This window comes from Corvus hawaiiensis, chromosome 9 (assembly GCF_020740725.1).
Source record: "Corvus hawaiiensis isolate bCorHaw1 chromosome 9, bCorHaw1.pri.cur, whole genome shotgun sequence".
In the NCBI taxonomy this organism is placed as follows: domain Eukaryota; kingdom Metazoa; phylum Chordata; class Aves; order Passeriformes; family Corvidae; genus Corvus; species Corvus hawaiiensis.
In genome coordinates this window covers 32,722,820-32,747,447 of record NC_063221.1, presented here as the reverse complement: position 1 = coordinate 32,747,447, position 24,628 = coordinate 32,722,820, and the positions used below count along the sequence as shown (strand labels likewise).

Below are 24,628 nucleotides of genomic sequence, written 5' to 3'. Positions count from 1 at the left end.
TTTCCCACAGCTCCTTCAGGTCCTGGAAGGCCACAGTTCTGTCCCCCTGAAGCTTTTCTTTTCCAATTGTTTTTGGCTGTTTTTGTTCAGAGGCCCCAGTGCAGCTCCCAGCAGTGGCAGTGCTGGAGCTGGTGTCAGCTGGGACGGGAGAGCAGAGGGATGAGTGCTGTCAGTGGGCCGGGGAAGGGCTGGAATCTTTATCAGTTGCACGTTTTGCTCAGAGATAACGTGGTATGAAATGGCTTTGGTACAGCTGCAGTGTGTGCAGCTGGCTGGGCAGCTTTGGGCAGTGCTGTGTGTGTGTGACACCGTGTCCCAGTGCCACTGTCCGTCCCCCTGGCGCTGCAGCCAGGCCCTGATGGATCCTGCTGGGATAAGCTGCTCTCCAGGTGCCCCAGTACCACCCTCTGCCCGTCCTGGCGCTCTCTCAGCAGAGCAATGTGTTTATTATCAACCATGATTTCCTGCATCCACCCCCTCCATGGCCATGCTGGGGTCCCCAGCCCTCCCCAGGTGCTCCCAGGAGCTCGCAGGTGTTCCCAAGAGCTCCCAGACGGGATGGCCCTGCCCAGAACTCACCAGAGGGATGCAGAAATGTTCTTCCCACGGAACCCCATCTTCCCTTTCCCCCCGTGCTCCTGCTGGCCCCTCCAGCCCATCTGCTGCGGTTTTTCCGTGCTCAGAGCCAGCACCACGGACTGAATCCCTCATCCCCCCCTTTTCCCCGAGCTCCCTCCCTGTGCTATTTTAGGATCCGTGTTCAGCTGGCTCTGGCACTGGGCAGGAGATCCTGCACTGAGTGCTTGGGTCGCTTCCCTGCAGTGTCCATTATGGATAATGTGCAGTCAGGCATCTGTGGTGCTGTGGGCAGCCAGATCTCTGTCATCCTGCGGTGCTGGAGAGCCACCAACACCCCAACAGAGCCTCCATCAGCAATACCCAAACCATTCCGTCCAGTTCTCCCTGCACACCAACCCGGGGCTGCAGGGGTTATGTGAGCTGAGGGTGAGCACCAGGGAAAAGCTGGGCTTTATTTTTTACAGTGGTCTGGGAATGTGTAATTTATGCCATTGTGTACATAAATCAGTGTGTTCTATGAACAAACCAAAAATGGCCAAATGCTCTTGCCTTTAAAAACGATGAGGGTCTGATTCTCTGCTCTCTCGACAAGGGATGCTGTCCCTTGCGGGCTCTGTGCAGGGCAGGAGCTGGACTGGGTGATCCCTGTGGGTCTCTTCCCACTCAGGGTATTCCCTGATTCTGTGACTCTCATCTCTGAAATGCAGAATATGGATACAGCTAAAGATTTTGTATGTGGTACACACAAATGGGTTTGGTCCATTTTCTTGGTATTTCCTTATCCTGTTAGGCCCAAACCATTCCTCATTCTGGATTTGGCTGCCTGGACTGTCAGTCCCATGGGAGTTTGAAGATAATTGTGGCAGCTTTGAAGTTTGCAGCTTAGACAGAGGCGGCAAAGGGGGAGCTTGGAGCTCAGCACAGGCAAATCCCCCCTGTTTGGGAAAAGAAGGCTGATTTTCCCAGGGAATGGTGCAGTGCTGTGCCCAGTACAGCCCTGTCCTGGGTTAAGTCTCCTTTGGGACACCCCACGATGCTGGGGCAGGGACAGAGACCTCTTCCCTCTCACTGCCCTGATCACTCACTCCTGCTAAGCCAGGAAATTCCCTCCTGAGCTATAAATCAGAGTAAATGGTGGATGTTTGTCTCATTGTGTGGAAAAGAAAGCTGTATTTAAAAATTGTGTGCTGAAGATGGATTCTAAGACAGGGACAAGAATGGCAGGTGTGTCCTTCTGGGAGTGCTTTTCTCCTGGAGCTCAGACACTGCTTGGGAGAAGAAGGTGATTAATCCTGGCTGTACGTGGCTCTCATGGATTGATAACCGCCGTGTGATTCTGGCTGTTCATGGGGCAGCTCAAATGTTTGGGGGTTTTCAATACTGAAAGATGCAGAGCAAAAGTCTTCAGCCATCACAGGTCAGCTCCTGGACTGACCACATTCCACCTGCTCTTGGAGGAGTTGCTTAAAGCCAGCTGGATTCTCAGTGCTCTCAGCAGCGGCTCTGATGCCAGGGCGTGGGGAGCTGTGGCACTGCCTCCAGGATGCCTCTGTTTTCCTTGGAGTTTTTTATTCCATGGTTAGAGGAGGGTCTTTGACACTTATTTCTACAGAAAAGTGAAACATCAGGACTGGCACAGGGTGCCCAGAGCAGCTGGGGCTGCCCCTGGATCCCTGGCAGTGCCCAAGGCCAGGCTGGACATTGGGGCTGGGAGCAGTCTGGGACAGTGGGAGGTGTCCCTGCCATGGCAGGGGTGGGATGGGATGAGCTGTAAGGTCCTTTCCAACCCAAACCATTCCAGGATTCTGTGATAATTGCTTATAAAAGGATAAAATCCCTGTTCCTATTCTGTCACTGTTGTTCCCAGGGACAGTGAGAATCACGACACAAATTCAGGTCTAGGATGAACAGGATTATTTAATTAATTATCACCTTGTTTATATAACTTGGTTTGCAACAGAGAAATTACATTATTGGGTGCTTGACCATACACCTCCCAGAGTGATTGGCTGAATGCTACAATGCCTATTTCAAAATATTTTCTTCAGTGAACCAAACCAAGAATGTGCAGGTGCGAGATCGAGAGTTATTTACAGAACCATCTTTCGCTGTTTCTCAGCTAAAGCATGAGAAGGGAGAACTTCACAAAATGCTTCAGCAGCTGGAAAATTCCTCTGCCCCTGCTTTTTAGCCTCTACACTACTCAGTACAAAAGCCAAATCCTGGGCTGATTCGAGGCTGGCAGGGCACGGGGTGTGATGTGGGAAGAAGGTTGGTGCCTCTCCCATGTCGAAGGACACCGTTCCTCGATGGCTCCATCCCGGAGTGATCCTGTCTCATCCCCCGGCTGCTGCCTCCATGAAACCAGCACAAAGAAGGAAACTCAGGAATCTAAAAATGGCTCGGAGCAGGCAGGGAGCAGCTGGAACATCGCTAAGCTCCTGGCAAGAGCATTTAGAGCATTTGTCTGGGAGGGAGCGGGAAAGGCGGATTAGCAATCCCGGGAATGGAGCTGGCTTTAATGAAGTCACTCTTTGCAAATGTCGCCGTGAGGTTCCACCTGTGGTTTCAGTTATTTCTGCTCCAACACGGTCAGGTCTGGGGGCGGTTTGTTTGATTTTTCCTCTCTCCCAGCACTGTGAGTTCAGCTTCCCTCAGGGAGTCAGTGGAATTCTTTCCAGTTGCATTTACTCCAGGAACAGGAGCTGGTTGTGCTCTGCAGGGCTGGGACCCCCAGCACTGAGCAAACCCTGCTGCTGGGGCTGTAGGTGCAGCTCAGCTCTGCCTGCTGACCCATGGCCGGCCCAGGGAACTGGGAAAGGGAGCAGATTTTCCCATTAATTTAAATAAACACTGATAAATAGCTGGGGCTGTACGTGTGGGATGAATAATTAAGTGAGAGGATGTTGCTGTGCAGTTCTTTTCAGAGCAATATTCCCGTTTCTCCTCTGGGATGTTCCGGCCTGCCAGGAACAGGGCAGGCTGAGGGCTTGGAGTACAGAAGGGACAGAACAGGTTGAGGGGAGGGGGTTGGAGGACAGGAGGAATGGGGATTAAGGGACAGCAGGGACAGAGGGTAGAGGACAGCAGGGACAGGGAGCAGAGGGCAGCAGGGACAGGGAGCAGAGGCCAGCAGGGATGGGGAGCAGGGGACAGCAGGGATGGGGAGCAGAGCACAGCAGGAGTGGGGAGCAGAGCACAGCAGGAGTGGGGAGCAGGGGACAGCAGGGATGGGGAGCAGAGGGCAGCAGGGATGGGGAGCAGAGGGCAGCAGGGACAGGGAGCAGAGGGCAGCAGGCTTTGCACACACAAAATCCCGAGTGCCTCCTCTCCTCTCCTCTCCCGTGCCGTGCCGTGCCGTGCCGTGCCGTGCCGTGCCGTGCCGCCTGCCCTGCTTCTGCCGGCCGCTCGCTCGCTCGCTGTCGGAGCGCTCAGCACGGCGTGGGGCTGCTGAGCTGCTCGGGCTGCGGGGCTGCGGGGCGCTAATTCCTGCCGGGATTTCCTCGGGAAGGCAGGGAGTGGTGCTGGTGCTGGGGAAGGCAGCACACACAGCCCTCAGCGCCATCTCCCAGGATAATGTAATCCTGTTAATGTTTGGGCTTGGCTGGAGCTGAATTCAGCCTTCATTTCAAGGCCTTTCTGGGCAGGCTGAGAGTCACCCGTGTTTGGATATAATGATTTTACAGTGATGGATGTACAGCGCACGATCATTTTATACCCACCGGGGTTTATAAAGCAGCGATCTCATCCCACTGGGATGTGGGATCAGGTTGTCCTGTCTGGGATCACCCTGGACCGGAGTGCAGGGGGGAGAGCAGGAGGTGCAGTTATCGAGCCGGTCATTCCCATCATTGACTGTGGGTTTTTCCTGTGCAATCCCAGCGCCTCCCAACGCCAGGGACTGCAAATGCTCACCTGGGAGGGGCCGGCTCTCGTCTCACATGGGCGGAATAAATGCCCAGTGGATTATAAATGCTTTTAATAGTGCTCATTTAGGGATTGTTTATTAAGGAAATGTCTGCTCGTCCGTTCTCTGGCCAACAATTATTTGCTTGTCAAACCTGCATAATTAAACCTCATTACTGCCACAGGGTGCCCAGAGAAGCTGTGGCTACCCCTGGATCCCTGGAAATGTCCGAGGCCAGTTTGGATGGGGCTTGGAGCAGCCTGGGATAGTGGAAGGTGTCCCTGCCCGTGGGAATGGGATGAGCTTTAAGGTCCTTCTGAACCCAAACTATTCCACCAGTTAACCTAAAATCTTACAGAGAGAAGTTTGCAGATTTTTAATGTAAATACGAATTTTCATGTGAGTTGTGTGTTTTCCAGTGTGATTCCAGTGCGTTGTTCCCACCTGTTAACATGCTCGGCATCTTACCACAACTCAACACAGAGGTTATCAATAATCGATAATCAATACAGTTTATAAAAATCTGTTCTGATGGGAAATTGTTACATTTCAAAAGATTAAAGCCAGCTGGATTCCCAGTGCTCTCAACAGCAGCTCTGCTGCCAGGGCGTGGGGAGCTGTGGCACTGCCTCCAGGATGCCTCTGTTTTCCTTGGAGTTTTTTATTCCATGGTTAGAGGAGGGTCTTTGACACTTATTCCTACAGAAAAGTGAAACATCAGGACTGGCACAGAGTGCCCAGAGAAGCTGGGCATTCCCATTCCCATACCTTCCCATTTCTTCTATGAAGAAATGAACAGCCAATGTAATTTGAACATGGACGTGGAGACTGGGTATGTTTTCTTCAGAGGGAAAGCGTAAAGAGAAAAGAAAAAGAGAATTCCCACTGGTTGTTGCTATTAAAGATCTGTTTATAGGTGAAGTGCTGAAGGAAACGGCTCCAGAGCAGCCCCCGGTGCACACGGGTTATGCAAATGTTGTCAGTGCCTGAGAGCAGTGCAGGAAAGGGAATCGCCTGGGAAGGCACTCCAGGGGCACAAATGGGCTTCCCAGGAGTTACAAGAACAATTATACACAGGCAGGCAGAGGAAGTTTGTTAGGGTAGTTAGTGAGGGATTTTTGGGTAATCGGCGAGTGATTGTTGGGCACTCAGTGAGGGATTGTTTAGGTGCTCAGTGTTTGTTTAGGTGCTCAGTGATTGTTCCATGTTTGGGTGCTCAGTGATTGTTTGGGTGTTCAGTGGTTGTTTGGGTGCTCAGTGGTTGGTTGGGTGTTCAATGATTGTTTGGGTGCTCAGTGTTTGGGTGTTCAATGGTTGTTTGGGTGTTCAGTGTTTGGGTGCTCAGTGGTTGTTTGGGTGTTCAATGGTTGTTTGGGTGCTCAATGTTTGGGTGTTCAATGGGTGTTCAATGTTTGGGTGTTCAATGGTTGTTTGGGTGTTCAATGGGTGTTCAGTGTTTGGGTGTTCAATGTTTGGGTGTTCAATGTGTGTTTGGGTGCTCAGTGTTTGGGTGCTCAGTGATTGTTTGGGTGCTCAGTGTTTGGGTGCTCAGTGGTTGTTTGTGGTGGTCAGTCAGGACAGTTTGTTTGGAAAGGCAATTGGTGAAAAGTTTGTTTGGTAGTCCGGGAATGTTTCTTTGGGCAGGCAATCAGTGTTGGGGTTGTCAGTCCAGAATGTTGCTTGGGAGGGTTGTTCCTCCTTCCTCTGAGTGCACCATCCCCTGAGTGTCCCAAACGCCCTGTGCTGAGAATTGCCATTTGTCCCACCCACCAACGGGTGTATTTCATTTCAGAGGGGACTGAAGCTCCCCATTTGGATCCCTTTTCCGCAAAAGGCTGGACCAGGCGACTCTCGAGGTTGCTCCCAGCGTGGGCTGTTCTGTGGTTTATGAACTGGCTTCCAGCAGCCCGATGTGAAGGGCTCAGGGCAGGGCTGGGACACAGCTGCACCGCCAGCCCCGGGCCCTGGCCCTGCACGCTGGGCAGTGAGAGCTCGGCTGATATTTTCACCCTCCTGTGGGCACTGTTCTTGCAGATCTGGGGTGAAATCCTGGCCTTGCCCAAGTGTTTCCTGGGCTGTGCTCTTTTATCCCGAAGTACAGCTCCTTTTCTTGCTGCACCAGGTGGTGTGAGGAGCAGTGATGGCAGGGGAAGGACAGTGCCAGCCCCCGGGATCCCTCCCCAGTGCTGCACTGCTGGGGTGGTCCAGAGGGGCTCCTTCCCGCCAGGATCTGCCCCCAGGGAGCTGTTCCACAGTGTTATTAATAATGCATTAGTCTGGAGCAAGCAGCTGGGAGGTTCATCCAAAAATCTGACTGTTGCTGGCAAACGCAGCCCGAGCCATCTGTGCCAAGTCCCTGTATTTACATCATCCATCCACAACCAGTTCCTCCTCTTGTAAATCAAGAGATCATTGTGATTCTCCTGAAAGATTCATTGTAGTGAAAGACTGCAGCACAATTAAATTTACCTTCTTTTATTATTTATCACTAATATTCCAACCAGTGGTATATCAACAAAGTAAATGTTCGGGAGATAAGCCCAGATGAAATCATGGATGAGCCCTGGTAGAAGGGGGAGACAAATCGAGTCATTTAGTCATTAGTTTGGGCAGGGAATTCTATTTCAGCAGAGCCTTTGGTATTCTGAAATTTTGTTTTCATTCCCCCGGGGGTTGGAGATTGCTCCTGAAATATTCTGACAGAAATGGAATTGTAGGAACGGCAGTGTGTGCCAGCAGCACTGTGTGACATAGATTGTTATCTAGTGACCTGCTGGGGGACACTTCTGTGGAACCTGCTCTGCCTGCCAGAGAGCAAAGATCTGCCATAGCTCATCCTGGCTTTGGAGCAGGAACCGACTCTGCTCTGAGGTGATGTCAGAGACTTCGGGGAGACAGGAGCTGCTCCTGATCTGCCTTGTGGCTGATTTTCATCTGCTGGAGAGGCAGCAGAGTGGTCCCACAGCTCACACTGCTGGGGGAGAAAGTGCCACAGAGAGAGGTGGGGTTTGTCAAACACCAAACGCCTCACACAGCTCCAGAATCTTTTCATTTGGCTGCTTCTGCTCCTGTGCATCCTTGGAGAGTGGTGACAAAGCAGTGCGTGGGTCCAGTGGATGGAAGTCTTTGGGGGGGATTTGGACTCCTTTGGTTTGTTTTCAGCCAGGTTTGGGTGTTTCTGCACCAGAAGCTGCAGGCTGGGAGCGGAGCTGCTTGGTCAGATGTGTGGTACCTCTGGGGCTGGTTATTTATTTATAAACGTGCTGTCTCTGCTATAAAAAGCTTTGCAATGGCCAATAATAAATGCATTCATCACCACATCTGCTGTAATCACTGCAGCTCCTGAGCTGCTATTTGGCTCTCATTAGCTGCAACTCCCATTCACCTATAATTTCGGAGAACACACAATTATGTGTTATCACTCCTTCAAGTGATTACTACACTGGATGTTTTTAAGATAATGGCATGGAACACGCCGTGATGAATTACACCTCTCCAGGTAGTTTTGCTTCTGTCATTAACTCTATTATTTTACTTAAACCAGCCTGGAGGAGCTGTGGGGCAGGGTTGGCATCACCGGCTCCAGGAAGGGTCCCAGGTCAAGGCTGATCCGATAAAGGATGTGGCACAGCACACAATTATCTCCCTCCTGTGTGTCCTCCCCACTCACACTGGACATATTATTATGAGGAGATTGTAAAACCCAACCGGTTTGCATCTGGAAATGTCTTTTTTTCATTAAGCTTTGATAGCGATAAAAGCCTTTTCAGGGACAACATGGGAAAGAACAGGAATATTGAGAAATCCCTGGAGCCTGGGTAGCAGCAGCTTGGGAAAGAAGAGGTGAAGGTACCCCAGCTCTGCTGAGGAGCAGGAGCAGCCACACCTCTGCCTGCAGCTTCTCCTCCCTCTGTTTCCCCCTGCGCTGGCACTGCTGAGACCCCACCTCAAATCCTGTGTCTGGTTCTGGGTCCCTCAGGATGAGATCCTGAGGGGCTGGAGCGTGTCCAGGGCAGGGAACAGAGCTGGGAAGGGGCTGGAGCCCCAGGAGAATTCCTGAGGGAGCTGGGAAGGGGCTGGAGCCCCGGGAGAGGCTGAGGGAGCTGGGAAAGGGGCTGGAGCCCCAGGAGAGGCTGAGGGAGCTGGGAAGGGGCTGGAGCCCCAGGAGAGGCTGAGGGAGCTGGGAAAGGGGCTCAGGCTGGAGCAAAGGAGGCTCAGGGGGGACCTTGTGGCTCTGCACAAGTCCCTGACAGGAGGGGGCAGCCGGGGGGGTCGGGCTCTGCTGGCAGGGAACAGGGACAGGAGGAGAGGGAATGGCCTCAGGCTGGGCTGGGGAGGCTCAGGGTGGACATCAGCAGGAATTTCTGCATGGAAAGGGTCGTCAGGCCTTGGCAGGGGCTGCCCAGGGAGGTTTGGAGTGCCCATCCCTGGAGGTGTCCAAGGAAGGGCTGGAGGTGGCCCGTCACCATTTCTCCCTCAGCCTAGAGCAGCTTTGCTGTCACTTCCCCTGTGCTGTCCCTGCTCGCCCCTGTTCAATCTTCTGAACCACCAGAGCAGAGGTGCAGAGTGCAGGAAGAACAGGTTTATAGAGTTTATAGTTTCTCCTGAGCCCATCTGAGCCGTGTCAGTCGGGGCATTTCTCAGGGTTTGGTGCACCCTGGGCATCCAGCCCCCATTACCCCAGCCAGGGCAGGGCTCTGTCACAGCCTCCCCCTGCCACCCCTCAGGTTTTGTCAGAGCCACAGGCTGGGGAGGAGACCTTGATTTCCTTTGAGAATTAAAAATAAGGACCAATGTAAGTGTTTCAAAACCAAAATGAAGGCGCTTAATGACTGTTCTAATCCAGCTGGATATTTCTAGGTGCTAAGAGCCCTCAGTGACGTGCTGGGATATTGGAAATTCGGGAAGTAACAGGAAATGTTTTCTCCTTCTCCAGGCACGGCCCTTTGCCTCGCCGTGGTCTCAGAGCTTGTGGTGCTTTTTATTCCATTGATTTGTGTTTCAGTGTTGTGTGGTAAAAAAATCAGGGGAAAATTGGCAGCTGGGTTGGATTCCACCATCAGCAGAAGCCTCTGACTTTGGTAGTCCTATAAAATAAACACAATCAGCGCCCAAATTTTCCAAGACCCCTTTCCCATAGGAAAAGTGCAAAACCATGAAGACAAAGCCATGTGATGAATTGTTTCCTTACTTTTCTGCATTGGTAATGCCTTCTTCATGATTTCTGAAAGTCAGTGTTTCTCTATCACAAATCTCCAGGAATTAATAAATATCAAATGCAGCAGCCAGACCCTTTTTAATATTTCAAATAATGTGATGAATTTAGGAGTTACTCTCTGAAGCTGAAACCAAGGTTCTCACACCAACAATGCTGTGGGGTATTGTTTCTAAGCCTTCAAAGAGAAAATATTATGGGCTCCCATGAAGGAAGTGATTAATGACTATAAATTCTGGGCTTTACACTGCAGTGTTTTGTCCATTTCTCTATGAAAATATGTCGGGGGGGGGGGGATTTTTTGTATAATTAAAACCAACAAATGAATTTATTGCAGTTGTGGCAGCAGCAGTTTCTCTGTCCTTGCCATGGGAAAAATCCATTTCTTGGTAGCAGGAGGGAAACACCCACTAAGGGCATGGCTGGGGGTTGTGTGCCAGGAAACCCCTGGGAATGTGGAAACCTCTGGGAAAATGGGCTTTCTCCTGGCTTGGATGGACTGGCAGGTGCTGAGGGTGGAACCCATAGAGATCAAAGGTCACACGGCATCAGCTGTAGGGAAAATTACATTTCAAATCTTGTAGAGGAACAAACACTTTTCCTCTTAATTACTAATATTCGACTGATTTTCCATTTAGAGTGTTTCAGATTTAGGGATTAATCCCTGGTTATCTGCAGACGGATTTCCTGGAGTATCTCAAGGCAGATGGGATTATAAAATCCAGCAGCTGGAGATGCCCAGTGCACAAAGTCCCTCCTGTCCCTGTCCTGGTTTCCCTCTCGGCTGTGTCCCGTGTCCCACCACAGGCACCCGGCAGCTGCAGCTGGAATCTGAGGAGTTCCCGTGGCCAATAAACAATCCATCAGTTCTCTGGAGCAATGAAGGAGCTGCAGGAGCAGGGAGCGAGGTTAATGATGCTAATTACTCAGAACACTCTGGTAGCACAGCACCCCTTCTGTTCCAGGCAGTTTGCCAGGTGAAAACCTCATCCTGCTACCTGCTCCTTGTGCAGAAGTCCATGGATCAGCAAATACTGATAGAATTATGCTGGGGGCAGATACTGGGGTGGGCACGGGGGTGGTGGGACAGCAGGACACCAAGGGTCGGTTCAGGGCACCAAAGAGAGCCCGGGGTGTTTGCAGGACCTGCAGGAAACGCAAAGTTCGCTGCCAGCTGGGGGCTGTGCAGGGGGACAGGACTGAAATCCACGTGGGATCCATGGGAGCCACCTCTCCTTTATCCCCGCTGCGCGGTGCCACCCGGGCAGGCAGGATTCCCGAGGGTTCGGTGTTTCTGGGAGCGGCAGGGGCCGGGAAGGTGCGTTCGCTGCCCGTCCCAGGCAGGCGCTGCCCCCGGCCCCGGGCACAGAGCCCCGGGCTGGCGCACACGGGCGGCTGCAGACACCGCAGCATTTGTGGTCTGCTTTGGCTGCTGGCAGACAGAGTTTCGGGGTTCTGCTTTAAACCCTGTTTCAGAACACCGGCTCATCTCCCGTTTTTACATAATTCCCGTTGTCCAGCCCTTCCAGGAGCCGCCTGCGTGGCTCTGGGGTTTCTGTCCCGCTCCGGACGGAGCGCTCTCCCTCTGCAGGAAACCGTGACATTTGCATCTTTCCCTGATACACGGCGTTACTTCCTGCGGAGGAAGAAGCTGCTTTCCTAAGGCTGAGATTTTTAAACCCTATTAAATCTTCTTAGTCCCCAGTCTTCCTTCCTGGAGCAATTCCTCTGCCCTGCTCCGTGCTCGCTGCCCTCAGGGATCGTTCTGTGCCAGTCCCTCCCCAGTGACCTCCCGGTCTGGGTGTTCACCCTTCTGGCCCTGGCAGGGGCAGCGCATCCTAAATTCGCCGAGGGAAGGTGAAATTGGGGCAGCAGCACCTTTGCACTGTGGGCATTTGGGGCCGGGGAGTGGCTGTGGGGGCAGCCGGGGCTGGGCCAGCGCCGCTCCCCGAGGGACTGAGCCCTGCTGGGAATGAAATCCAGACCTGGGAGGATAACGAGCAGCTGTGCAGGTTTCTGTGCAGAATTCCAGGCTTTGAGCTACAGCAGATGTGGGAAAGTGAATTCTGAACACAAAAGCAAAAGGATCAATAAAGTAAATGGCTTTAAGCTGAAGGAAGGCAGGGTTAGAGTGGAGATTAGGGACAAATCCCTCCCTGGGAGGGTGGGCAGGCCCTGGCACAGGGTGCCCAGAGCAGCTGGGGCTGCCCCTGGATCCCTGGCAGTGCCCAAGGCCAGGCTGGACATTGGGGCTTGGAGCAGCCTGGGACAGTGGGAGGTCTCCCTGCCATGGCAGGGGTGGCACTGGGTGGGCTTTGAGGTCCCTCCCATCCCAAACCATTCCAGGATTCTGGGATTTTTCTCCTTTCAGTGCCCAAATGCCTTCCAGCAGTAGCCCCAGGGAGGGGTCCCTGTGGGTGCAGCAAATGTCCCACACCTGGGGCTTATGGAGACGGGGAAGGCTCCAGGTGCGTTCCCAGGCAATGTCCTTCAGGGCAGCCAGGTGGGATCCAAGCCCCGGGAGCACCATGGAGGCTCGTGGAGCAGAGCCCCTGTGCAGTTTTAATTAAGCAACTGGAAGAACTGTTTTTCACAAAGATTAATGGGTCTCTGATTTAATTATGGGGGAATAATAGACTAGAGAGCTGGGAAAGTGGGAGGCATTAAAAAAGGAGGATTAAAAACTTGAGGGAAGCTGGGTGAGACTATATTTTTCTGTACTTACAAATTACAGAAGATCATCCCCATTAATAATGATTGGAAAAGTAATAAAGTGCCCTCAGCCATGTATGACAGTTAACATTAAAATCTATTTTTTATGCTTGTTGTGTAGGGAATTTCTGATTACAATAATCAGTTAAAAAAGAAATTGTGCTTTTTTCCAATCTTCCAAATTTAAATATAGAAGAACTTTCTTCTGAGTTCAGCTATGGTTTCATCAATAGTTTTCCAAGCCATGCAAAGGTAAAAAGAGCAAAAGTCACTTTTATTTAATGACTGTTATGCTTCCTTTAGCTGTGCTGTGGTGTTGTTATTAATTGCTAAAAATAATTGGCTCTATGCATAGATTTAAAAAATTACATTGCAGGAAATGCTGCTGCGATGTGCAGGGAGTTTAATATAAACGGGATTTAGGGGAAGAGAGGGAAGGGAAAAGCAAGAGAAAGCCACTGATATTTGCAGTTTTTACTGTTGGTCATCCTTTCAGTGAATGATTTCCCGGACATTGCTGTAGGAAAGGCATCACTGTTGTTTGTCAAAGGCCATCGTGCTCTGCTGGGATCCCTGCCATGCCCTGGGGCAGGAGAGGCACAGGCTCAGCGCTGGTCCCTCAGCCCCGCGGGTGCTGGCTGGAGCAGGGATGGCTCTGGGTCACTGTTCCCGGCTCTGGGTCACGTTCCCGGCTCTGGGTCCTTGTTCTGGACTCTGGATCCTTGTCCCCGGTTCTGGTGGCACTGCCAGCCACAGCAGGCCAGGAGGAGTTGGGCTCTTGGCCCAAGGCTCAGCCTCCTCCTGGGCGTTGCAGGGGAAGCTCCCAGCTCCTCGTGCCTTCTCAGGAAATCCAGACTTCCCTGCTCACGTCTCAGGCTGGCTCAGAGCTTGTGTTGGAGCTTCCAGAGGGCTTTGGGAGATTTCATGGGCAAATCGTCCCAGAGCCAGCCCAAATTTTGGAACACATTTGGCTCAGCTCCCCTGCTGCAGCCTTAAGAAATATCCTTAGTGGGAAGGGACTCACAGGGATCACTGATCCTGCCTTGCCCAGACCCCCCAAAATCCCACCCTGGGCGTCCCTGGCAGCGCTGCCCAAACGCTCCTGGAGCTCTGGCAGCCTCGGGGCCGTGCCCATTCCCTGGGGAGCCTGGGCAGTGCCCAGCACCCTCTAGGGAAGAGCCTTTCCCTGATCTCCAGCCTGACCCTCCCTGGCCCAGCTCCAGCTGTTCCTGTGGTGCAGTAAAGCCATGCAGAGTCCTCCGTCCTCATCAGCAGCCTCAGAAGTGACGTTAACCCCCGTTCCCAGTCCCAGTGGAGCTGTGCACCCAGGGATGGCCCCATGAGCAATGCAGGGGGACAGCAGAGCCTGGGCACGAGGGGCTGGCACGGCACAGAGTCCTGGGCACTGCTCAGATCCCGTGGGATTGTTGGTGGTTTTATTGATCCCAGTGTTATTCTTGGCAGATGTTCATGCCCGTGAAGTTGGTTGGTTTTGGCACACAGTCCGTACGTGGAAGGGCTGCTCCTCCTTAGGAAACTGTAAATGTATGGGGGGAAAGGCCAAGCCTTCCTTTAAACAGTAAAAACCCCTGGTTTTTCCTTATTTCTGTTCCCGCGCAAAAATGCAGCACAGCCTCTGATGGGCAGAGGCTCAGTGGGGGAAAGTGTGCTCTGAGTGTCCAGGAGAGTTTCAGGCAATAGCTGTGACTCCAGAACTGAGGAGTCAATTGCAAACAGAAAGGGATTAAATTTGTTAGATTAGAAAACATTTCTGAGATGAGTCATTTGATTGCTGCTTCCATGGGGTAAATATGCACTTTATCCATCACATCCCACGTGGGCAGTGGGAAAATACAGGATATTGGCTGCTGCTGGATCTGAAAACCACCCTGGGCAACGGGCTCCAGGCAAGCTGTGCAGCAGTTCCAGAGCAGTTCTCTCCCACAGGGCTGGGGTGAGGGGGAGAGGAGAGAGCTTTGGGTGGTGAAGGAGCTTGTCTGGGGGGCATCCCAGGATGGGGGAGTTGGGAGGGACCTCAAAGCCCATCCCATCCCAGCCCTCTCGTCCTGGAGGTCTTTTCCAACCTCAATGATTCTGTGAATTTTTTTTAAGGAAAGCTGATTTTTTTCTGGCAAGCCACACAGGGAGCAGGGAGTTGCTGAGGTGGTGCTCGGTTTGTGTGCTGGGAGAGGAGGAGGAGGAGGCTGGTTTTTCTCTTGTGGGAAGAATTCACAGTGCTAACACTTCCTTGCAAGGCTTGGATGTGTGAGTGTGAATAACCAGTGTGAGAGTTAAATCAATTAACTGGTAAATGCTCACTGGAACTACAGGCTACCTGCAAAACTGCCGATTTGTACTTCATGGAATCCCAGACCGGTTTGGGTTGGGAGGGACCTTAAATCTCATCTCGTTCCACCCAAGCCACAGGCAGGGACAGCTCCCTCAGCCCAGGCTGCTCAGGTTTCCTGTAATGGACTGGATCCAGCTGCTGCAGAAATACAGTGGCAAAGAAACACGTGGTAGAACAACCTCTGTGAATCGGAGCCTTCTCTGCCTCTCCCACCCTGCTGTTCATTAGAATCAAGTTCAAAACGTTCACAGGACTTTGAAAGCGGCTCCTTGCCTTCCCTGGGTGGGACCAGACCCATCAGAACTCCTCCTGCAGGGATCCCAACCTCAAAGTGCCACTTCCCGGTGACATCCCAATTCTCTGCTCTATAAATGGTGATTTTTTAATCCCACGTTGCAGCTTCTCTCGAACCCTTTCAGATTTAATGCTGAGATCATTAATTAAATGAATGGTTATTCTCATGCTTTGTTTCTGAACCATTTCAGCCTGATGTTTCCAGTTTCTTATTCCTGAATGGAATGTCATTTTCCCCTTAAACAATACTGCCAGATGCTTAAGCCACCAAATCACCATTTTCTCCCTCCAGTTTCTATGGTTGTGCTATTTTAATGTTTCATCAAAGGGATGAGCTCTATTGCATTCTCTTCTTCTCTTGAATTTCCTTCATGTAGAAAGCTCTTTATCAAATAAAAACGTCCCATTAGTCTGTTGCACTTTGTATTATCTTCCTTATTACCTTCTTTCAGCTTTTAAAGTTGTTTCAAAGCCTTAAATTCCAAGGTGGGCATGGGGGTGAGTCTAAAATTTGCCTAATTTGTTCTCCACATTTCCTGAAAAGTAGTTAATTTATGGAGAGAAATGCAGATTTCCCAGTGCCACAGCATCCCTTCCCGATGGCTCCTGGATTTGCAGTTTCCTGCTCTCAAACCTGAATCCATCGAGGTTTTTCCCTGCCCATTATTCCATGGGCTGCTCTGCCTTTTCCCACATGCTGGATGTGGAAAACTGGAGCACAGTGGTGTTGAGCCAGGGTTAAACATCCTCCACCTCCTCAGACAGGCTCAGGCTCTCCCATCAGCTGGTGGATAAAGCTGCTCCTGCCTGTTCTCCCTGTCCTGGGATCCCCACACTCCCAGCCCCCGAGAGGAGCTCCCTTGTCCCTCTTGGACACCCTGGGATGGGATGGGATGGGATGGGCTTTAAGGTCCCTTCCCACCCAAACCATTGGAAGATTCTGGGGTTCTGTGAACCCTCTGAAAAAAACCATTTGTTTGGATTCTCTGATGCCTGGACAGTTTTTCCTAGGAAATGTCTCTTGGTTCCTGACCTCAGCAGCAGAAGGTGGTTGTGCCTCAGGAACAGGGCAGGAGTTCTCCATGGAGCACACGTGGCTGCTGATCCTCAGGGCTGAGGCTGCAGGAGAAAGTCAGGAATAACTGAGGCTTTCCTCCTACTGCTCCACTACACTCTCCCAGCAGGAAAACCAGGCAGGAAGATAGAGCAGACAGATATATCTGTGTTTATTGTGTTTGTAAGCTGGGCTTTGGGGTTTAGGATAATTCCGAATTAACAAATAATGCCTGGTGTGAGTTCAGCTCTGGTAAATCACAGCTGTGTTCAGTCTGAAGATCAACAGCAGTGAGTGCTACATCCTCCTCCTCACGGTTTCCCTTTTCCCCAGGTGTTACTTGGAAGATGGAGCTTCCAAAGGGGCCTGGCTGAACCGCTCGAGCATCATCTTCGCGGGCAGTGACAAGTGGTCAGTGGACCCGCGGGTGTCCATCGCCACGGCCAACAGGAGGGAGTACAGCCTGCAGATCCAGGACGTGGACGTGACGGACGACGGGCCCTACACCTGCTCTGTGCAGACCCAGCACACCCCCAGGACCATGCAGGTGCACCTCACTGTGCAAGGTACGGGCTGGGACAGAGCCATGGGGATGGGCAGGGAAGAGTCTGGGTTATGGATGGGAAACTTAAATCCCCTTCAAAGATTTCCTTCCTTCCTGCCTGCCTGCCTGCCTTCCCCCAGACACACCATGATCCCAACATTGCTGATAAGAACAGTCCATTTATTTCCCCCAGACAGCTCCCTGCTCTCAGCACTGCAGAGCTCTGGTGTCAGTTTTTATGTGGATTTAGTATTTATTGTATTGTTCCAGGGTGAACAATTCTTGGTTTTGATTGTCTTCCTAATAATTAATGTCCTCATGCAAGGGCTAAAAAAACAAGTTGGAAATTAATTTCATGTGTAAAATATATCAACAGGAGCTTAAAATTAATTAGGCTAACTACAAGCATATAGAGAAATAATAACTCAATAGTTAAAAATATGCATAATTATTAAGCAATTGCATTTATATCTTCAGAAATGCAAAGTATAACCTAAGGCTTTAACTTATTAGTCTTTGGTGCAATCATCATTAACATTTTCTTTTGCATTTTTATGAGTAATAAAGCAATGAATATAAAAGAGAGGAATTGAACTGGCAATCCCTATTAATCCGTGTGGCACACGGAAACCCCTCAGAAATAATGGGATGAGCCACCTCCCAAACCAGTTGTCCTTATCCACGGCACCTCTGGAATCCTTCAGGAATGTTGTGCTGGAGCTCAGGGCTGAGTGTATCTGTTGCAAAAAGGACTTTGTTTTATTAAAATATCACTGGGTCATTTTTGTGACCTTTGTGAGAGGCCTTGGGACCCGCCAGTGCTCGGTTTGGGGGGGTCTGCAGGGACTGCAGAAATGTTTGTGCTTCCCATGGCCAGAGAGGGGAACGGGGCTGGGAAAGGGTTGGGATGGAGGGACAGGCCTGTGGGGAGAGGCTGAGGAGGGGCTGGAGCCCCAGGAGAATTCCTGAGGGAGCTGGGAAGGGGCTGGAGAATTCCTGAGGGAGCTGGAAAGGGGCTCAGGCTGGAGCAAAGGAGGCTCAGGGGGGACCTTGTGGCTCTGCACAAGTCCCTGACAGGAGGGGGCAGCCGGGGGGGTCGGGCTCTGCTCGCAGGGAACAGGGACAGGAGGAGAGGGAACGGCCTCAGGCTGGGCTGGGGAGGCTCAGAGTGGACATCAGCAGGAATTTCTGCATGGAAAGGGTGCTCAGGCCTTGGCAGGGGCTGCCCAGGGAGGTTTGGAGTGCCCATCCCTGGAGGTGTCCAAGGAAGGGCTGGAGGTGGCACTCAGGGCTCTGGGCTGGGGACAAGGGGGGCATCGGGCAGGTCTGGGAGGGCTGTTCCAGCAGCCCCTCAGCGCCTTCCTTTGTGCAAGGACTCTCTCACATCCATTTATATTCCCAATGGGACCAGGAGCCTGCACCTCAGGGCTGTTCTGCCTGCCCTTAGGTCACTGGTGTGAGAGGCTGGAACATCCTCTCCTGCTCCAGAGGGCTCGTGGGATGACACAAGGATTTATCAGACACAAGCAGTTTTTGTGGGAGCAGCTTTAGGTTTACCTGTAAGATCTTCCCCAGCTTTGTATTTGCAGATTAGAAACACCTTCTGCTTTGGGGAGAGATGAGTGAGGGCAAAGCAGTCTCGGGGCAAAGCAAAACCATTCTGTCAAAGGCCATCGAGCTTCCCTTGGCTTTGGGAATAAATGATCAGACCCGAGGAAATCACAGGAGGAAAGCAACACTGGAAAGCAGTCTCAGCCCTTTCCAATCCCTCAGCCCCACAGGCTCTGTTTCAGGGGTGGAAAACCTTCTCCTGCTGCAAACAGCGGAGCTGGAGGAGCCAGGGGGTTTGCTTTGTGCCACAAAGGAAAGGAGGGAAGGCTTAGGCTGCATCTTCAGCTCCCAAATAGCTTCAGACTCCAGACAGAAAAATTATTTGCCGTGAATCTCCACATCAAGAGCTGTGTAAACCCAGCTCCCTCTTTTTTCCTTTCCTTCGAGTGTGTGTGAGCCTTTCCCCACACACAGAACCAGGGGCTGTCATGTCGAACATGTTCCTCTCTGCTTCTTGGGCTGACAGGTTCTGAGCGTGTTCACAGGAGTAAATAAATACATTTTAATGGGTTGAAGACGCCGTAATTCCCACGAGTAGGACAGACCCAGGGAACAGGATCAATTCCCAAGGGAAGCAGCAGCCTCTGCCCCCTGTCCCACACAGAGAACACCCAGGCCCAGGGGGTTTGGCCCCTGCCCACCAGGAATCTCTGGCAGAGCTGCAGGTTGAGTTTCAGGCTCCCAAATCCCTGTTCGATCCCTGTGCAAAGCCAGCACAGCACCTTAAGGGACACCGCCAGGTCAAGCCCTGGTTGATGCTCCTTAATGCAGTTGCTCCTTTTTGTAGCAGGGAAATTAACTGAGATATTTGCTAAAAAATAAAATAGAACTTGTGTCTGTAGCCCACATTTACATCTGTGAAGGAAAAACCACATGGAAGAGAGGAAGATAATCCAGTTAACGTAATTTCAGTGACCTTATTAAAAAGAAGTGAGAATTATGAAATAATTAATTAAAAGTTTCAATGGCAGCAGTCTGTAATCAACTCAATCTACCTCAGTGCCAGATGCTGGATCTGCAGAGTCATGAGCTGCAGATGATTTAAACATCAGATGTTTGTCACAGCAGAGTAAAAACCCGAATTTCCTCTTGCCACACTCTGTTGCTCATAATTTTTCTACAAAAGGTTGTGCTTTCTGCCATTTCTAATCTGACATTTACTCTACCAAAGTCGAAATTGCCTCCTCCAAGCTGTTTTCCTTTCAATTGCAAAAGTCTGCAGCCACGTTTGCCAATGTCCTTGGGAAGGAATCGGGGCTGGGTGACAGCGCCGGTGTCCGGATCCCTCGGGGGGATGTGACAGGGATGCTCCCTCACCCTGGGGCACAGTGGGGTCAGGGGCCCAGTTTGGGACAGCAGGGACACGGGGGCCGGAGCAGGGGGCTCAAAGGGACCCCAGCCCCGAGGGAGGGCTGCCAGGGTGAGCAGGGGGATAAAGAACCTCTGCTGGAGATTGCTCCCTTTAGCTCCGTGAGATGAAGGGTCGGAAGAGGTTTGTTGTGCTTCGTCAGTGCCCTTGGTGTGGATCCAGGGAGGAAGAACAAACACCAGCTAAGGGAGAGCATTTCTGCAGGACTGTCCCAGAGCCACAGCCTGGGCTGGGCTGGGAGGGACCAGTGCCACCCCTGCCATGGGCAGGGACACCTCCCACTGTCCCAGGCTGCTCCCAGCCCCATCCAACCCGGCCTGGGACACTGCCAGGGATCCAGGGCAGGCACAGCTGCTCTGGGAATTGCATTCCAGGGCCTGTCCACCCTCACAGGGAAGGATTTCTCCCCATATCCCATCCATCCCTGCCCTCTGGCAGTGGGATACCATTCCCTGTGTGCTGTCCCCCCAGGCTCCTGTCCCAGCTCCCATCCGGCTGTGGGTGGGCTGTGCAGGGAGCATGGCCGGGTTTGGGGCGATGGTGCCCGTGGGTTCAGCGGGGCAGGGTGCCCGTGGCGTTGGCAGTGAGGCCCGTGCCCGTGGTGTCCCCGAGGACAGGCCTGGGGCTCTGTGTCCCCATGTCCCTCAGCGTGCACCAGGCGTGTGGGGACGCTGCTGGTGGCACAGCACTGGGATCCTCTGGCCCATCCTCTGGGTCGGGGGGTTTTGGGGCTGTGTTTGGGTGTTGTGGGTGCACAGCTGGCACAGGTCACTGCTTTGGCCCTTCAGGTGCACATCCCAGGTCCCAGCCCTGGGCCACCCCTGTCCCCAAGTGTCTGCTGCCCTTCCTTGTCCTCTCTGCCTTCCCCGTCCCACAGCAGCCCAGTTCCTGGTTCCAGAAGTCCCCAATGCCCAAACCAGGGAATCAGGGACATGAAATCTTGCTCCCATCAGTTACTTGACGTTTTTATTTTAATCCAGCCCATGCTGGGCAGGTTCAGGACCCCCCGGGACAGCCCCGTGTGTGGGTCCCAGCCCCTGCTCCTGTGCTGCCCTCCCAGCACCATCCCATTCCTGTAGGAATCTGCTCCCGACACTGGAGCTGTAAATAATTCAGTTATCCATGGAAATGCCATTTATAGATTCAGTCAGGAACCACAACCTTGGGTTTTTATTTAAACATGTATAATGTTCCCAAAGTAATACTCTAGGCCCTTTTTCTGTTTAATAAACCCCCTTAATGTCCCCTAAATATTAATGTATTGATTTAGTCTTTGCAATGTTTGCAAAGTCTAATTTGTTTCCTCAGCCAGGCCAAGAGGGACTTGCATTTGAAGCTAACAAGATAAATCTTCCCCAAATTTATTTAAAGTGGGACAAAATAAATATGCAAAAGACTTTAAAATCATCTAACAACCACTTCCCAGCTAAAACTGACAATCCATTACTCTTTTAAATTGCCGGCACTCGAGCAGGGTGTCAGTTTTCTCTATAAAATTAACTTGCTGGTGCCAGCCGCCATTATCATCTTGTCCCTGCTCAGCACAGGGAGAAAAAGACTTGGAAAAACAGTTCTGGAGGGGGAGGCAGCCTCGTGAGGTTTGCTGTGTGATAGAGACCCCCCAAAGGATCCTCCCTGTCCCACAAGCAGCATCCTTGGCCTTGCCATTCCCTCAGTGCACCCACTCTCATTAATGTGTCATTACTGACTGATCCAAAGGTTTTCTCCAGGATTTGCAGTTTTTATCCATTCATTAAATTCCTCCCACATTTGTCCCTCCCAGGAGCTGCGGGGGATCTCTCACTCTAAACTAAGTTTGAATGGTTTTTCCCTGCTCTGCCAGGCTCAAGGCACAGGAAATGTTTGCGCTGGGAGGTGATCTCATTTACAGGGGTGGAAATCAGGGATATTTTATCTGGAGTGGAGCAGGGCTGCTCTCATCTGAAACTCATAATTCTGTCATGTTGGAGGTGCTTTTGTCACGGCTGCAGCCGAATTTCCATTGTGAGCCTGAAATTTCCATCTTCTGGAATCTGCAGGCAGAGGACAATCGACAGAAAATGAGCATTTCCTCCGGGGCCTGAAGAGTATTGGTTCTGTTCCATTGAATTAAGTGGAATGGGATGGTTGGTGACCCCTGAGGGTCTTGCAAAAGGTGCCTTCAGCAGAGTCCAAAGGGTCTTTCAGGAACTTCCTATGTTACACAGCAATGCCAGACACAGAATGAGGAAAAAATATAGGATAAAGCTAAAAAAAACCCCCATCCCCCCAAAAATCCTTAGGTTAAATGAAATGATAATGTACTGCAAAGGGAAACATTGTGGATGGCTGAACTCTGAGTCTGGAGTTCTTTGGGTCAGTGAGGTTCTCTGTCCCTGAGCCCTGCCCCAGCATCTCGTGCCCTTCCCAAGGCTCTGCTCTGGTGGCTCCAACCCCATGACCTCCCTCAGCGGCACAAGCCCACCCAGCTGGGAATGTCCTGGGAGCCCCAGGCTGCAAAAGGATCACAAAGCTTCCTGAAGGACAGGGATTATGGAGTTTTTGGAAGGAATGGGAATTCAGCCTGGGAATGTACCATGAGCTGGTGGCTGGGTCTGCCCTGGGGCCTTCCAGGGTTTTATGGGATTAAGGCAAATACAGGTGAAATGTGCTACTTTGGAATGATGGGAATTACTTTAGAATGATCTGTTACATTAGAGTGATCTGAAATGGATGATATGACCATAAATGGGCTTTTATTTTTAATTGTTATTCCCTTTTTTAATGACAATTACTTCATCCAAGTGCAATTTCATTTGAACACTTCCCCAAAACTTTATTTTGGAATGAACTGCTGGAGTATTAAAGTCAGAACGTTTGGTTTATGGCCCTCTCCAGGGCTGGTTGCTTTTAAGTGCCCGCTGTCCAGGCTCCATTATCCCTCTCGGAATGTCCCTTTCCCATCCTTTCCCATTTCATTACAGGCACTTGGGCTGCCCTGGGCCAACTGAGGCAGTAATTACTCTGTCACTCATTGCCACCATTTCACACCACAAGTGCTGCTGGAGCTCTGCCCCCCAGCCAGCAGTGTGAGATCTCACTGAGCTCTGTGCTGCCTGTCACCGTGAGCTCTGGCATTGCTGGGATTTATCCGAGCTTTTCCATTGGATTTATTTCCTCTTCCATAGCTTCAGCCCAACTGTTGTCAGGAGAAATAAAGGCACCCCCTGTTTGAAAGTTTAACTTTTGCTTGGAGAGTTGTTAACAAAGGAAATTAAACAGCTCTGAAGAACATTGGAGACAACCTCTGCAGCTCTTCCTCAGAGCATCCTCTTCCTCACCCCCCCAGACTGGAAAGAGGTTCCCACCTGATGGTCTGGAACATCCTGGGTTTATCTTGAACACAGGGTTTAAATCTAAATATTTAATGAAGTCTTGCTAAGGAGGAGCAAACCCACTGATTTCCCCGCAATGAGGTTCCACAATTTTCAAGCGTCCTTCTCTTCTGTTCCTATAAAATTGGGGACAAGACACTGCAAAAGCATTTGAAGGGTCCAGCTTTGGCACAGCAGGACTTTTAGGCATTAAAGCCTATCAGGAGTTCTGTTCAATGTAATCAATGACAACGGGGATCCATGTATGGAAAACCCATTTCTATAAAACCAGACTGGGAAGGAAGGGGGGATAAACCAAAAGGACACTTGAAACATCCTTCAGTGTCCCAGCTAAGGCCCTCTGACTGCAGGAAGGACCGAGGGCAGCGGCTTCCTTTTAGCCTGACTGCAGCTAATGGCTTCTGACACACGAAATGTTCTCCTGGAGACACCATAATCGGATAAAAACCTTTTGTCAAGTCCAGTCAGCGGTGAAAAAGTGAGACAAATGGAAACTGGGCTGAATTTCCAGGTTTCCTGAGGAGTCAGAGCTGCCCTGCAGCCTCCCTGGTCTGCGGATGGCGCTGCGGCACCCTCACAAGGCTTGTGAGCAATTCCAGAATCCAGCAATTCTTTAAAAGGAACAAATATCTCATTCCAGGCCTCAGGGCTCCAAGGATTCATAATTTTACCATATTTGCAGTTAAAAGGCTCCTCAGTAGCAGCAAAATTTTTTTTGTGAGGTTGTTCAGTCATGGGGAGGAAAAGGCTCCAGGGAGAGCTCAGAGCCCCTGGCAGGGCCTGAAGGGGCTCCAGGAGAGCTGCAGAGGGACTGGGGACAAGGCCTGGAGGGACAGGACCCAGGGAATGGCTTCCCAGTGCCAGAGGGCAGGGCTGGATGGGAGATTGGGAAGGAATTGTTCCCTGGGAGGGTGGGCAGGCCCTGGCACAGGGTGCCCAGAGCAGCTGGGGCTGCCCCTGGATCCCTGGCAGTGCCCAAGGCCAGGCTGGACATTGGGGCTGGGAGCAGCCTGGGACAGTGGGAGGTGTCCCAGCCCATGGCAGGGGTGGCACTGGGTGGGATTTAGGGTCCCTCCCATCCCAAACCATTTCAGGATTCTCTAATAATAATTCACAACATGCCCTTAATACAGAGCATGTTCTTTCAGGGGTTGCTTTAAATGCTCTGCTTTTCATTTTTCTGTGTCAGCCTCTTCCCACACTTCCCTTTCTCTTTGAAGAAGCTCCAGTGGTAGGAATGAAACTGGGCCAGGCACGAGTGAAACTGGAGCTGGAGTTCCAGGCAGAAGGAGCAGTAAGGAGGAGGACTTTGATAGAATATTTGCAGTAAAAGGAGCTGCACGCTTCATGCTCCATTTCCACAGTTAGTGCTGGGGAAGCTGATAACAGAGGGTTTGTTTTGTCTTTGCCTTCCTCCTGTGATGCAGACTCCTGCTATCTGCAGTGTGTGATGCTGCTCCTCACCCCGGCAGAAGGGAAGGAATTGTGGAGTGAGTTTGTCTATTCCTGCTTTTAAATTCCTGTCAGCCTGAGAGATGGGATTGTTACCCTGAGCAGTGCGAGGACCCTGATTTATATCCTGGTGCCAGATCTGCCTCAGCAAGCGCTGCTGCACGAGC

General features: G+C 51.5%; 1 protein-coding gene across 3 annotated transcripts in view; it reads left to right on the top strand.

Moving 5' to 3' along the window:
• The window catches only part of NEGR1 (neuronal growth regulator 1), a 191,958-nt gene that overhangs the window by 72,254 nt on the left and 95,076 nt on the right, over positions 1 to 24,628 (top strand). For all 3 annotated transcript variants that reach the window (XM_048312294.1, XM_048312296.1, XM_048312295.1), the window contains exon 2: positions 16,445 to 16,677. In XM_048312294.1, coding sequence (XP_048168251.1) covers positions 16,445 to 16,677 — 233 coding nt within the window. The remainder of the gene's footprint in view (positions 1 to 16,444; positions 16,678 to 24,628) is intronic.